The sequence below is a fragment of the Zingiber officinale genome, chromosome 1B, assembly GCF_018446385.1.
Source record: "Zingiber officinale cultivar Zhangliang chromosome 1B, Zo_v1.1, whole genome shotgun sequence".
Lineage (NCBI taxonomy): Eukaryota > Viridiplantae > Streptophyta > Magnoliopsida > Zingiberales > Zingiberaceae > Zingiber > Zingiber officinale.
The window spans coordinates 9,276,779-9,291,208 of NC_055986.1; the positions used below are offsets into that span (position 1 = coordinate 9,276,779).

General features: G+C 35.7%; 1 protein-coding gene across 2 annotated transcripts in view; it reads right to left on the reverse strand.

The window, feature by feature from the left end:
- LOC122049526 (exocyst complex component SEC5B-like) overlaps positions 1-14,430 on the reverse strand; it is a 36,644-nt gene that overhangs the window by 7,519 nt on the left and 14,695 nt on the right. For both annotated transcript variants that reach the window (XM_042610900.1, XM_042610904.1), the window contains exons 10-18: positions 14,077-14,250; positions 13,400-13,555; positions 10,866-10,992; positions 10,578-10,788; positions 9,404-9,519; positions 9,070-9,313; positions 8,065-8,158; positions 7,777-7,854; positions 7,620-7,676 (exon numbers count right to left, since the gene is read on the reverse strand). In XM_042610900.1, the coding sequence (XP_042466834.1) occupies positions 7,620-7,676; positions 7,777-7,854; positions 8,065-8,158; positions 9,070-9,313; positions 9,404-9,519; positions 10,578-10,788; positions 10,866-10,992; positions 13,400-13,555; positions 14,077-14,250 (1,257 nt within the window). The remainder of the gene's footprint in view (positions 1-7,619; positions 7,677-7,776; positions 7,855-8,064; positions 8,159-9,069; positions 9,314-9,403; positions 9,520-10,577; positions 10,789-10,865; positions 10,993-13,399; positions 13,556-14,076; positions 14,251-14,430) is intronic.

A 14,430-nucleotide genomic window follows, 5' to 3' on the forward strand; every position in this document is an offset into this window, starting at 1 on the left:
TGCCAAGGATTGAGTTGTCTTCAATATAAGATTGCTCAATCAGGTGTGCCTGAGATCTGTGTTGTCCCCCATGACTTCCCCATTCTCGACTTAGTGGTTTACCATGTAGTTTCCAACATGTCTCTTTGGTGTGGCGAAGTTTCTTACAGTAGTTGCATTAAAGATGGACTTTATTGTCTTTAATCTGTGTCACACCATACTTATCTTTCTCCTATGAGTCAATTTATCCAGCCATGGATTGGGGCTCAAGCATCACACTTCGTCGACTTTCCTCAACTCGGAGTAGAGAGATCACCTTTGTTAGGGACAGTATGCAATCTTTGCCAATGATTTGGATCCAGACCTGATCAAATTCAGGATTTAAGCCAGCCAAAAAATCATATATACGCTCCTTTTCAATAAAATTCTTCAAAACAACAGCATCTGAAGCATATTGCATCTCAATTACTTGGTAGCAATCAAGTTCTTGCCACAAATTTTGCAAAACCATAGAATATTCAGTGACTGATTTATCTTCCTGCTTAGTAGCACCTGCTTTGACTTTGAGTTCATAAACTTGGGTAGCATTACAGGCTGTTGAGTAAGTGCGGGTAATGCAATCCCAAATTTCATGAGCAGTAGAGAGAAACATGCATATATCACTGATGGATGGTTCCATGGAATCCCATAACCAAGACAATCATAGAGTCTTCTTCATCCCATGCTTCAAAAATTGGATCAGTCGTGGCAGGTCTTATCCCAAGGATATAGCTAAGTTTTCCTTTACCTTTGAGGTACGCACAAACAACCTAAGATCATTTCAAGTAGTTCTTCCTGTTGAGTCGATTGGAAACCCGAATATTCTGCAGATCACCAATTTTCTAGACTGAACTACCGTCATCAAACACAATAGATTGGCTAGGATTGTTGGAAGTGGTTGTTTGAGAGTTAGCCATGATGAAGAAATGTAGAAAAGAGAATTAGCAATGAAGGCTAAAGCTCTAATACCATGTGAAAAAATGTGGATAGAATTGATATTACTCAAAATTCTATTACATTCAGAATGGGAATACCCATTATATACAACATTACAATAGAAGAGAGAATAGGAAACTAATTATTCTATATATAATATGTTGAATTCCAACGTGTTGGTATATCACGTGGAAATTTTTTAGGTCTTATTCTATTATTTTTATAAAATTTATCTCATTGTTTCATTATAGATGAATGAGACGATAAATAGGAAATAGTATTTCTAATTGGTTGAATATGATTTACTAAAATTCTTAATCCATCTTGAACACATAAATTTAAAATATGTTAAACGCAACGAATATAAAAAAATAAACCACCAATAAACATATAAATTTAAGTTCTTCAATACTAGCAATATTTTGAGTTGCTACCCGAACCCTAACCCTAGTGCCGCGCACCTTCTTCCTCTCCAGCGCCTCCAGCCCCACCGCCGCCACACCTTTTTTCAGCAACACTGCCTCTTTTTTGTGACTGTAATGGCGGACAACGCTAGCGAAACCTCGGGGATTTCTGCAAATCCTATGGCATCTTCAGGACAGGTACAACCATTTTTCACAATGGCAGGCACTGGAGGTCCGGTCTTCAGATAGTATCAGAAAAATTGTCCGAGACAAATTATGCATCTTGGGCAGTTGCTATTGAACTTTATGTCGAAGGCCATGATAAACTTGATATTCTTCACGGCTCTAAAGTGAAACCAGATGAAAAGGATCCTAGCTTTCGCACTTGGCGACGTGACAATATTCAATTAATGACTTGGATACTTAACTCTGTTAGTTCTAGCATCAAACAAGTCATTCTTCATAACAAAATAGCGTATGACATGTGGAAGACACTCGAGCAGATGTATGGACGCCGACATGATATGCTGCGTATTTATCAGCTCAGCAGTCAAATTTTCAAACTTGAACAAGGTTCTATGTCAGTCACCAATTATTTTGCTACTCTGAAGGGGCTATGGGATGAGTTTGACTACTACCGGATGGAAAATTGGAGTTCTACTGATGATCATCAGAGATATTTAAAGCTTCTGGAAAAAGACAGAATTATTAAATTTTTAGATGGACTTAATGAGAGTTTGAAAATTTAAAAGGGCAAATCCTTGGTCTTGATCCTACTCCCTCTCTGGAACAAGTTTACTACAAAATTCTAAGTGAAGAAGGTAGAAGAAGGACCATGAACAACAAGGGGATTTCCACTGTAAGCCCTCCGATTGGGGAGACCTCTGTCTTTATTGGTTCTGCAAACAAGTTCCGACCTAGGGGAACTAAAGGACGAGGGGACAGATTTTGTCGGCAGTGCAGGAGGACTAATCATGATTCAGATTTCTGTTGGGAAAAATATCCAGAAAAGAAACCTGAAAAATTTAAACACAATGCTAAGAAGGCTCCTAATAGTGGTAATATTGTTGTCCAAAAGTTAGAAAATGAAGAGACTATTGGTTCCTCTGTGCCTTCTACCACTGGATTGTCTTCTACTGATATTGTTAACCTCCAGCATCTTCTCTCTCGACTTCAGGCTTCATCTTCTCTCTCTACTCCAGTTCAAGCGCACACAGGTATTCGTGGCTTGGGATTGTTACTGGTCCCAGTTTTTACAGCCCCTGGGTCATTGATTCAAGAGCTACGGATCACATGACAAATGCTGCTAACTCCTTTATTTCTTACTCTTTATCCTCTGGGCAGGAGAAAGTGATCATGGCAGATGGAACCAAAGCCACTGTTGCTGGCAAAGGTTCCATAAAACTTACAGATCATTTTTTCCTATCCTCTGCACTTCACGTTCCTTCCGTTTCTATTAATTTACTTTCTGTTAGTAGCATTACTAAACAACTACACTGCTCCGTAACCTTTTTCCCTTATCATTGTGTCTTCCAGGATCTCGAGACTAAGCAGACGGTTGGGACTGGCCGTGAAGTAGGGGGTCTTTATTATTATCAGCTTGAAACAACATCTGCTCTGAAATCTGCAGCCAAGTGTTTGGAAAATAAGCATCAAGAAATTCTTTTATAACATTCTCGATTGGGACATTTGTCTTTTCAGTCTTTGAAAATTTTATTTCCTAGTCTCTTCTTTTCTGTTTCTCTTCAATCATTTCAATGTGAAATCTGTCAGTTATCCAAACATTATAGAACACATTTTTCTGAGTCTATAAAGAAGAGTTTGTCTCCATTTGATCTTGTTCATTCGGATGTGTGGGGGCCCTCTCCTGTGACTTCTTTGGATGGCTATCGATATTTTCTCTCTTTTATTGATGACTACACCCACTATACATGACTTTATTTGATGAAAACCAGGGAAGAAGTTCCTCGTCTCATTCAAAATTTTTGTAGAATGGTTGAAACCCAATTTAACTCAAAGGTGAAGATTCTTCGTTCTGACAATGTCCGTGAGTACTTTGCACAGTCTCTAAATACTTTTCTTGAGGATTCAGGAATTCTTCATGAGTCATCCTGTCCCTACACACCACAACAAAATGGAGTGGCCGAGAGAAAGAATCGTCATATTCTTGAAACAGCCCATGTCCTATTATTTCAACGTCACTTACCCAAATATTTCTGGGCTGATGCTGTCCTTGCAGCTGCTTATCTCATCAATCGATTGCCATCTAAAGGTCTCGGGAACCGGTGTCCTCTCACTATTCTTCATCCTGGCGTAGAGTTGTTCTCCCTTACACCTCGGGTTTTTGGTTCTCTTTGTTTTATTCATGTTCTTGGTCCCAAGTCCTCTAAACTTGATCCTCGTTCTATACGAGGAGTTTTTATAGGGTATTCCACTTGCCAGAAAGGCTACAAGTGCTTTGATCCTATTACTAGGACGAGATATATCTTGAAGGATGTTACCTTTTTTGAGTCCGAGTCCTATTATTCTCCTCGGCCTCATCCTCAGGGGGAGAATATTACCTCTTCCTTTGTACCTCAAGTGGTTCCTCATGGTTTCTTCTCCTATTCCACTGGATGTCATGGAAAATGGAAAAGATGCTCCATCAGGGCAGATATTATTACTACAAACGACGACGACACAAGCAAGGACCTACTATTGATCGGTTAGTTGAATCGGATGCTCGCTCCCGATCCCGTGAAGCGCTTATCCTCATCAGTTGAGCCAATCGCACCTCTAAATATGAATGAGCTGAACCTTCCTGTTGCTGTTAGGAAGGGTGTCAGTCATGTACTCAACATCCTATCTCCAACCACGTTTCATATTCTCATTTGTCTCCTTCATATCATGCATTTATTTCACAGTTATCAAATCATGCTATACCTTCTTCCTATTATGAAGCGTAAGGGATTCAAGGTGGCAGGAAGCAATAAATGAAGAAATGGAGGCTCTTAATGAAATGGTACTTGGGAATTAGTTGATCCCCAGGGGAAGAACTTGGTTGGTTCTAAATGGGTCTATGCTATCAAGTATAACTTAGAGGGTGAAGTGATCAGATATGAAGCCAGACTTGTTGCCAAGGGATTCACCCAAACATACGGGTAGATTACTTGGAAACTTTCGCACCAATTGCAAAGTTGAACTCGGTCAGGGTAATTCTTTCTCTTGCTGCTCAATATGATTGGCCTTTGTTTCAGTTAGATGTTAAAAATGTCTTCTTAAATGGTGACCTTTATGAAGAAGTATACATGTTACCACCTCCTGGAATTGAAACAAAAGGAAAGGTTTGCAAGCTAAGAAAAGCTTTGTATGGGCTTAAACAATCTCACAGAGCATGGTTTGATAGGTTTTGCAAAGTCATGATATTGTTTGGCTTTAAACAAGGGAATGCTGATCATACACTCTTTATAAAAAAGAAAGAGGACAGAACTACCATTCTTTTTGTTTATGTTGATGATATGATAGTTACAGGTGATGATGAGGTAGAAATCCAGGCTCTTAAGTCCAAGTTAACATCAGAATTTGAAATTAAAGATCTTGGATCATTGAGGTACTTCCTGGGCATTGAAGCCGCTCGATCAAAAAAAGGAATCTATTTATGTCAGAGAAAATATGTGTTGGATTTACTCAAGGAGACAGGGAAGTTGGGTTCTCGGCCAGCGTCTACTCCTATAGAAGTAAATCATGATCTTACTAGTTCTAGTGGGGAGGATCTTACAAATCTGGAAAAGGGAACATATTAAAGGTTGGTTGGAAAATTACTCTATTTATCTATGACTAGGCCTGACATCACCTATGTTGTTAGTGTAGTAAGCCAGTACATGCATGCTCTTAAAACTATCCACATGAAGGCCGTTGACAAGATCTTAAGGTACTTGAAATCATGTCCTGGAAAAGGCTTGCTGTTTAAAGGAGGTGGTGATCTGAAGGTGGAATGCTATTCTGATGCAGACTGGGCTGGTTCTCGAGATGATAGAAGATCCACTTCTAGCTATTGCACTTTTTTGGGAGGAAACTTGGTAACTTGGAGGAGTAAGAAACAAAATGTTTGTGCACGGTCCAGTGCTGAAGCAGAATATCGAGCCATGGCACATGGTCTTGCAGAGATGTTGTGGTTGACTTTTCTGTTGACAGACATGGGATTAAAAGCTGAATTACCTCTCAGGCTGTATTGTGACAACAAGGCAGCAATCAATATTGCAAATAATCCGGTACAACATGACCGGACTAAACACATTGAGATTGATCGTCACTTTATTCGGGAGAGACTTGATTCTGGAGAGCTATGTCTGCCTTATGTCAAGTCTGAGGACCAACTTGCTGATATGTTTACAAAAACTATACCCCAAGCTGTGTTCGACTCTTCTCTTAGCAAGTTGAACATGTTTGATTATATGTTCAACTTGAGGGGGAGTGTTGTGAGAAGCAAGGGTAGATAGGTCTTTTTATCTTTTGTTAATAAGTTGATTCTTAGGGTTGTGTGGTTATATAGCTATATAAACATATGTAATCCTACTGGAATTGTATGAATCTTTAAAACTCTCTTTATTCCAACAGGTTCAATATGATTTACTAAAATTCTTAATCCATCTTGAACACATAAATTTAAAATATGTTAAACGCAATGAATATAAAAAAAAATAAACCACCAATAAACATATAAATTTAAGTTCTTCAATACTAGCAATATTAGAACTACCATTGTTATATGATATTAAAAATATTTTATGAGTTAATTCATATTTTTCTAAAATTAAACATAATAATTGTGAGATGTTGTGAGCATTATGTGATTCATCAAAAACTCTATAAGCTAATAATCATTTTTGGATATTCCAATAGTTATCGATCCAATACCAAGTCACACCCATATATGAATGTATTTGCTAATGATTACTCCAAATATCATAATATAAAGAAACTTTATTATTTAATTTACTAAATTCTTCAATTAATTTTTTTCCTCTTGTTTTACTAATCTTTTAATTGTTTTTATAAGTGTAGTTCTAAGAACACGTTTAGCAGATGGATTAAAAGATTTTTTAAAAGTGCAAAACTAAATGAAAGATATTCTACGAAAACAAATCTAGCTAATGATTCTCTTAATTTATTATCAGAATATAAAAATAAACTAGCACCACTACTTCCGCTAGTGGAAAATCCAGATAATTATGCTTGAGCACGGTCAATTCCATATTCCGTCGAGTGCTTCACTTCTACGTGTCATTTCAACGACCCATAGTCGCCTCCTGCTTAGAATTTGTAGGAAGCATTGCAGTGCTTATAGTTTGTACGCAATTCTCTAGATGAAAGAGTAACCTTATCAAAATGTTTAGTAAAAATAGGAAATTTTAAATGAGGAACTTCTCAAACCTTAGGAATAATTGCATTAGTACTTCCTTTTGTTTCCGATGTAGCAATCGGATTCGGAAGTTACTCAGTCTCATCATCGGTGGATTGATTCACTATTTCCTTACCCCTCCGAGATCGAGATAGACCTTCTTGCCCTCTGCCTCTTCCATTGTAGTTAGAACTCGGAAAAGGAAGTCAAAAGTGTGTAGAATTGGAGTCAAAAGCGTGTAAAGATTGCAAAATTGAGAATGAGAGAAGAGATGTGTGTGAAAATAATGAAATGGACTCTCTATTTATAGAGTTTGGAAAGTAATGGGCACTAAATCATAACCATTGACCAAAAAACGATCATATGATCTCAACCAAAAAAATACAAAAAAAAAACTCTTTTTCATTTCCAAAGGCTAGAACCACCGGTGGTTCTAGCAATCCAATACCAAACAAAAAAAAAGACTAAACTTAAACCACCGATTCAAACCGACAATTAACTGTCGATTGGCGGTTTTTAGAGTCGTTGAATCGTAACCAGGTGACCTGATTGGCGGTTCAAACTTCAAACCGACAGTTAACCTCGAACCATTGACCCGGTTCCGAATCTAGGCTAGATCCGGTTCGCACCAAGCACCGGGGTTGGGCCTACACACATGTAGTATATGGAAAAAGGTTTTAAAATGATTCTTCCAATGTTTTTGAATTATGTGCATTTTGCCTCTTGTTTCTTTGTCATTTTATTTCTTGAGCTATACCACTATAATTAACCAAAGGATGATGTAATGGATATTCAACAAAATTTCTACCAAGTTTCACCGAGACAGAAACAATAAGCACAAGAGGATTTTATAAACAAGTGTAACAGGAACATTGTTGAACCTCTGCATGTACTCCCACAAGGATGTGAAGTAGATCAACTGTTGCATCTCGGATACCCTGCCACAGAATGCAGTCATTAGATATTTTCTTTGAAGGTGAAACTGAGTTACCAGTTAGAATACCATCAGTAAATGGGTTGTTCAATCAAATTTCTTACCTTAACAGTAGGTGCACCTCCCCATTGAATGCCAGAACCAAAAAGATAGATCTGAGCAGCATCCCTGATTAAATCTGACTGCTTGATTGCAACAAAAATTAATTAACTTCCAGCTGCATTTTTATTTGGTCATTTTAAAACTGCAATATTCCTTGTTAAATAATTGTGCATGACTATTCAGCAAATAATGTGTATTATGCTTTCGCAGGACATAAGAAAATGAAAGAAAATAGATTTTTGATAAGATCTCTATTCTCCTTTAGAAAAATTGGAAAGAAAAGTCAGCACCTTAGCGCATGTATATTGTCCAAGTACTTTCTCCTCGAGTGCAGAAAATGATGTCACTAGGTCTCGCATGTCAGCATTTTGTTCATCATCATCCCTGAAGTTATCAGAGAATGAGATACTAAGAAATATTATGGCTCTATAAGAGACACATCAATATCAAGTAGCTTTGCTAGTTCTAATTGTTAACAATCTCTTGCGTGGATTTTATGACTCCATTGAACTTGATGCAAGTCTATATCATTAACAAAATTCAAAGCTCTAAATTACTTTTAATGGCATTAACTAGAGCTTTCTTTACTTCCTCTTTCCCTTACACCTTCATTTCCAACTGACTTAATACTCTAATAAGAACATGATAGTTGGCTTTCAACATACTAATAACAACTTAGCTAATCAATTCTCACTTAATCATCTAATGGAACAACATCTAATTTCTCCCTATAAGAGCTCACAGGTCACTTTTCAACAACCTTTTCCCCATAGGTCATTTTTCACATTCCAAAAACATCTTGTAGATAATTTTGTCATTTCTCATGTCCAAAATACATCTTGCTGAAATACTTTCCAAATTGGGGTGATCTTTGATCAGGATCAAGAAGCCAGAGTACATGGACTTGAGGTGTATATTTGGTATTGAGTCAGCTGACCACACACATGGTGCTGATACAGCAGCCTGATTAACAGTGGACAAGAAAGATTTATTATGTGGCATACGCTGACCAAGAGATAATACATAGATAAGAGATGGTTAATTGGAGGCATATTCCTTAGTGAATTAGCTGGATCAGTTAAATTTGCAACTTCTGGCTATATTTATCAAAAAATAATTTCCAGGCTAGATTTAGCAACCTATCCATTAACTTGAAATAAGTAACGTACAAACAAACAAACAAATAAACCTGATAAAGTAACTAAAGAACTTCTTCCCAAAAAATTGGCAACAAAATAATTTCAAAGCATAAGTAAATCAGTTTTTGAAGATTACTTCATAAGTTGCTAATATACCTGTGTTGTAGCCACACATGCTTGTACCTACAGTACAGACCATGGGAAAGCTCATCTTTACAGTATCCAATGTTACTCAAAACTATAAGTAGCTTCCGGTGGAAATCAGAAAGTGGAGCAGCACAACCACCATCTGAAGTAGATAATTCTTTCTCAATATTGTGCAGATACCCATTTTGAAGAGGGTTATTCTCTTTATTTGATATCCATTGAGAAAGTTCACTACCAATTCGCTCAAGGTAACCTGAAATAATTGCACAATGATGAACAAGATGCATGATCCTAAATAGAAACAAACCTATCACATTTGTGTTACAATAGTGATGACAAATACCTGCAAAACCCAAGAAAGAGTTCAGAAATGCAAGTCTTACTGATTCTTGAATTTCTTGAATATGTTCTGACACATGCTGATACTTGATTGTTTCATTCTTCAGACTCTCAATCAAACTAACAGGAAATAAAAATAAAAATAAAAATTTTAAGAAAAAAAATCCTGAGAAACAATTTATTTCTGCACATGAATATATAGCTCTTTTGTTTGACAATGAAAGACACAGAAAATGGGTAGTCTCAGCGTATGAGATTACCACAAATGCAAGGTATATGTAGAGACTACGGAAATTACAATGTCTCAAACCATGGTCAGGTAAGCAACAAGGTCCCTTATTGCTACTTTTCCATGGTCCCAATAATCATTCCAACTAAAGAATTTACCCTAATCAATATTTTCAGTTGTTTCATGGTCATTTCATATTTTAGTTTCAGTACTAAGCAAGATACATAAATATCATTTTTCCATATTAGCTTTCTTTTCCCAGAATGTAGATATCTATCAACCACATTCACTTTATTTTTCCAAAACAGTAGATATCTATCCACTACATTCTCTTTTTTACCCGTACAGTAGATATCTAGCTACTGAAGATTAGTAGCAACTCGATGAACTATTGAATATAGGATAAGAGTATGATTACACATATGGTTCCCACTTTACATCATAGAACAGAATGCAAAACCATAAATTAATCATGTGAAGATGCAACTTAATGAGCTTTTTTGCATATCAATACATTAAGTTTGACAAGAAGTGCAAACTTAGAAGCATTGTCAAAAATTAATTGCCTAAGAATATAGGTGCATGCATTTTGCACTGACCCCCAAAAACGTGAATATGCATAACCTCGAATATGTGTTACTGTAAATATGACAACTGCACTTGGTCATGCATTACTAGTTGCTTTCAATTTTCAAAGAAAAATTCTAGCAAAATAAATCATTAACTATTGCTATATAAATATCAAAAGTTAGAACAAGGACAACCTTGATTAGACATGTAATAGAGCAAATATCCGAATATCACATACAATCAACAATAGTTTAATGTTGTCTCAGTGACTAACCATAGAAGATTAGTTGAGATGTTGTAGACAATCAATCATCAAAAAAACATCATTTAGCAAAACGAAAATGACGAGATCCCCTCTAATTAAAGATAAATAACTTACTTATCAATACGATCCATAGCTGATATGATTGTTGATTGAAACACAAGGGGCAAGCAAGAAATTGTATAAGGAGATTTGTTACGCTCTAGAGTAGTTAAAGGACTCCACATTTCATCTGGAGAAATCTCCTTGGTAGTTGCTCTCATCCAGGTACAGAGCCGCAAGATGTAAATCTTTGTGATATCAAAGTAGAGGCCATGCAATGCTCTAACTGTAAAAGACAAGAAAATGCAATATGACCCATTTTTTAAGCTAGCACAATAATTTAAATAGAGAGTAATTGAATACCAGCAGCTGGTGGGGCAGACTCTTTTCCTTCTAATGCCTGACATGTTTTAGCAATTTCAACTATAGCATCATTCATGAAAGACCGCAGAATGTTCGATTCATCAAAATCCCTGAATGTGCTTTGGACCTTCAATATAAATCCCAAAATGAATCATTTCAAGCATAGATCATATATTGAGCAAGCTAAAAGATAATAGATCACCTACAATGGTGTGTGCATCAATAAATATCTTGGAACAAAAGTCACATTTGTGCATCAGCATCATAAACCTTTGGTTCACATAAGGATTCACCTAATACTCAAGTGCAATTATAGTCCTATCGCAAAACTCGAGAACATTAATTCCGTCGCATCCTTAAATTCTCAACTGCAATTACTATGGTTGACATGAGATTCAGCTAAAAGTATTGACATCCCTAGGCTTAGGGTATGTGGAACATCACAAGTCAAATAGTATCCTGTACAACAAACCTGAGTCTAATATTCTTGTACATGGAGCATGTCCAGCTCACACATCCTCTCTGTCATATGAGATCATGTGGTTCAAGTTCCTAAATTTTCTTTTAGCCTTTTTACCATTAGTTATCTCACTAAGCCAATCAATACTCTTAGACTTCTTTTCTTAGTGATGTATTTTAGGACCTAGGAATAAAGATGATAGGCAAAGTTGAGTCTAGTGGCATCCATTATCTAATCGATCTTCTTTTGTGTATTTAGTGCTCGTGAAGTCACTCCCAGTTTGATTAATTGATTGTATATAATGGCTTGATGCAGCACCAAGATAAACAAAACTCACAGAGGAAAAAGTAACTTATCAAAAATAAGATATCAAAAAATTTTGAACTTTTGAAGCCCATAAAGCTTAAAACTTTATAACTTTAATGTTAAAAGTTCCTAATTTTTCTGCATCATGGTACTATTATCTAGTTATCCATCTATATCCAGATTGAAGACTACCTTTTATTTATCTCTCATGTTAATACTGTGAATCACACAACGCAATCATTATTCATTACTATGTCCCTTTATGTCTCCATTTCAAAGTCACTATTTGTTCAATTTGGTTAATTATGATATTTAGAATGCATGTCTTGTGCATACTCCTTTTTGGCTATTTAACTTTGTCACTTCCATTAATCTTATTCTTGCTTGATCTAGTCTACTTAAGAGTTGCTAGAGTCCTTGATCTAACCAAAAATTTCTACAAAGAAAGAAAGATGTCTATTGTAGCTGTCAAAATTTTGCATATTGATAATACCTCCAAGTAGGTGCGATATTCCCTTCTACTATTGTCAATGGTATTGTAGATCAAATGACACACATCTTAACAGTATAGGATTGCTGATCCAAGAATCAGAACTGTTGAATGCTGCATGGACTAAACAATTTATAAGAAGATACTACTATTACCTCATACTTTTTAACTTAATGTTTTGGATGTTGAGGATCTTTTTTCATACACTTATCAATCTACTTTGTTTCTTTACCACCTAAGACTTTTAGTTCACTAGTGCAGTTTTTTTATCTATTTATTTAGTATAAATCATGACAAACTAGCCACATTTTATGTATGGTGTATTTTGAGTTACTCATTATTCAAAAGGACATGAGGTGCTGTGATTGTTTCTAAATATTAATTTCATCAATGTCCTAATTCCTCCAATGTTACCTTCTGTGACATGAAAACTATTCATGACAAGTTCCTGTATTACTGAACCTCGATAACCTTTTTTGTTTCACTTTTTTTGTCTTTTCATTCAATTCCTCTTGAGCACCATCTGATCCACCACTATAGATAGGCTTGCCACTTTATCTCCTCTTATGCAGTTGTAATGTTGATACAAATAATTCATACAACAACCTCACAGCTAACATTATGCAAATATTTGCTTTTTCTGAATACCAACCTCCACCAGCAATCTCTCCCATGATCATCCATTAATGCTATTCTTTTTTCTTTTGATCAACTCATCCTGTTTTTCTTATTAATTTGTCTTGTCAAACTTAATAAGAAGATCTATTGGCCTTCACTGAAACCAGTTTTGATTGATCAAATGTTAACGTCAATCTCTAGAGACACTTCATAGTTGTGAATTAGTTCCAGCTGATGAGATTAGTAATAACCTACTGCTTATTTGCACTAAAGTAGATTCCTAATGTACATGTCAAACAGTAGAAGCTTGTTTTTCTAGATCAAAGTTTGATCATTCTTATGGTGCCGCTTAGTCAGTCTTTAACATTAACATATAGATCAAATTTCTAACACTAGTTCTGCTGTCCTGTCTGACTAAATATTACAAATCATGAAATAGACATTAAGGTGCATATTCCATCCATCATAAGAGCTGATTTACAGAAAAGGATAATACTCCATCCATATGCCAAGGAACATAACATAAGCATCACACAATTGCTCTAATAGAGTTGGCCTAGGACTCCAAAAATTTCACACTTAAAAACATCAACAATAAAAGGAGGGAGAGGCATTAATGAGAAGTTACAGACACAAGGATCTGAGAGTCTTTTATCATACCTTTGCCTCAAATGCAGATATAGTGCCATGAAGCATTAATGTAACCTCCTCAAGAGCATGAGTTGAATACTTAATGTCACCATCTTTCTCCTCATTCTTACTAGAGGGGGGTTTGAAACTTGTATCTGTATCAAGGACCCTGCCACCAGGGGTCACCTGGAAAATTTACTCAGTAAATCAAAGTAGCTAATGTGGCTCTTAGTCATACATGAAGCAAAGTAATTCTTTTCCTTAGAAATTATATAATCTTCATGCTGTTTAAAATTCAATAAAAATGTCTTCTCATATATCTTTTTAACATAAAACGCCCCACCATAACATGAAGGATTAAAGACATTCATAGAATTATTGCACATTTGTTAAGTGCAATTATCATCCTCATCCATGTCTGTCTCTGCCATTTAGGAAGAGTCACTTTTGTGAAAGAGACATATTTATTCATTATTTAAAAAAAAAATGAGTACCTTAGAATTATCTATCCCACTTTCAATGTCTTGGTTCTCCTCTTTAGTTACAATTTAAGAGTTTAAGTTGTACTCAAAATAGGGTTAAAAGTAGGCATCTTATGATCTAATTCTACAAGCACATTGAAGGAAATATGAGTAACCACGGAATAACTTAGCAAGCAAGGGAGGAATAACCTTGCATTTTATATTTCAAATGATGTACTAAAATACCTTAGCAAATTTCCCACTGAAAACAGATAAAGCTAATCTCCAAAATGGTGGTATATGATGGATTACAACAGTGTTCAACATATTGATGTATCTTCCTCTCAAAATGTCCATTTCTTCTCTAATTAGATGTGACTCCATTTCAGAAGAGTATTCCAAGGATGACTCTGAGTCTAGCTGCAAAAAAAAAAATCATGCCAGTATAAGAAGTCAAAACTTAACTTTTAAACAAAAATGAAAAGTAAACAAATTAAGAGTATGCACATTATTATATTGAGTTTGAGATGATATAAAGATTATGTCCTCACATCAGAGGACAAAGAATATTAGATTATGACAATACTATTATCAATCAAA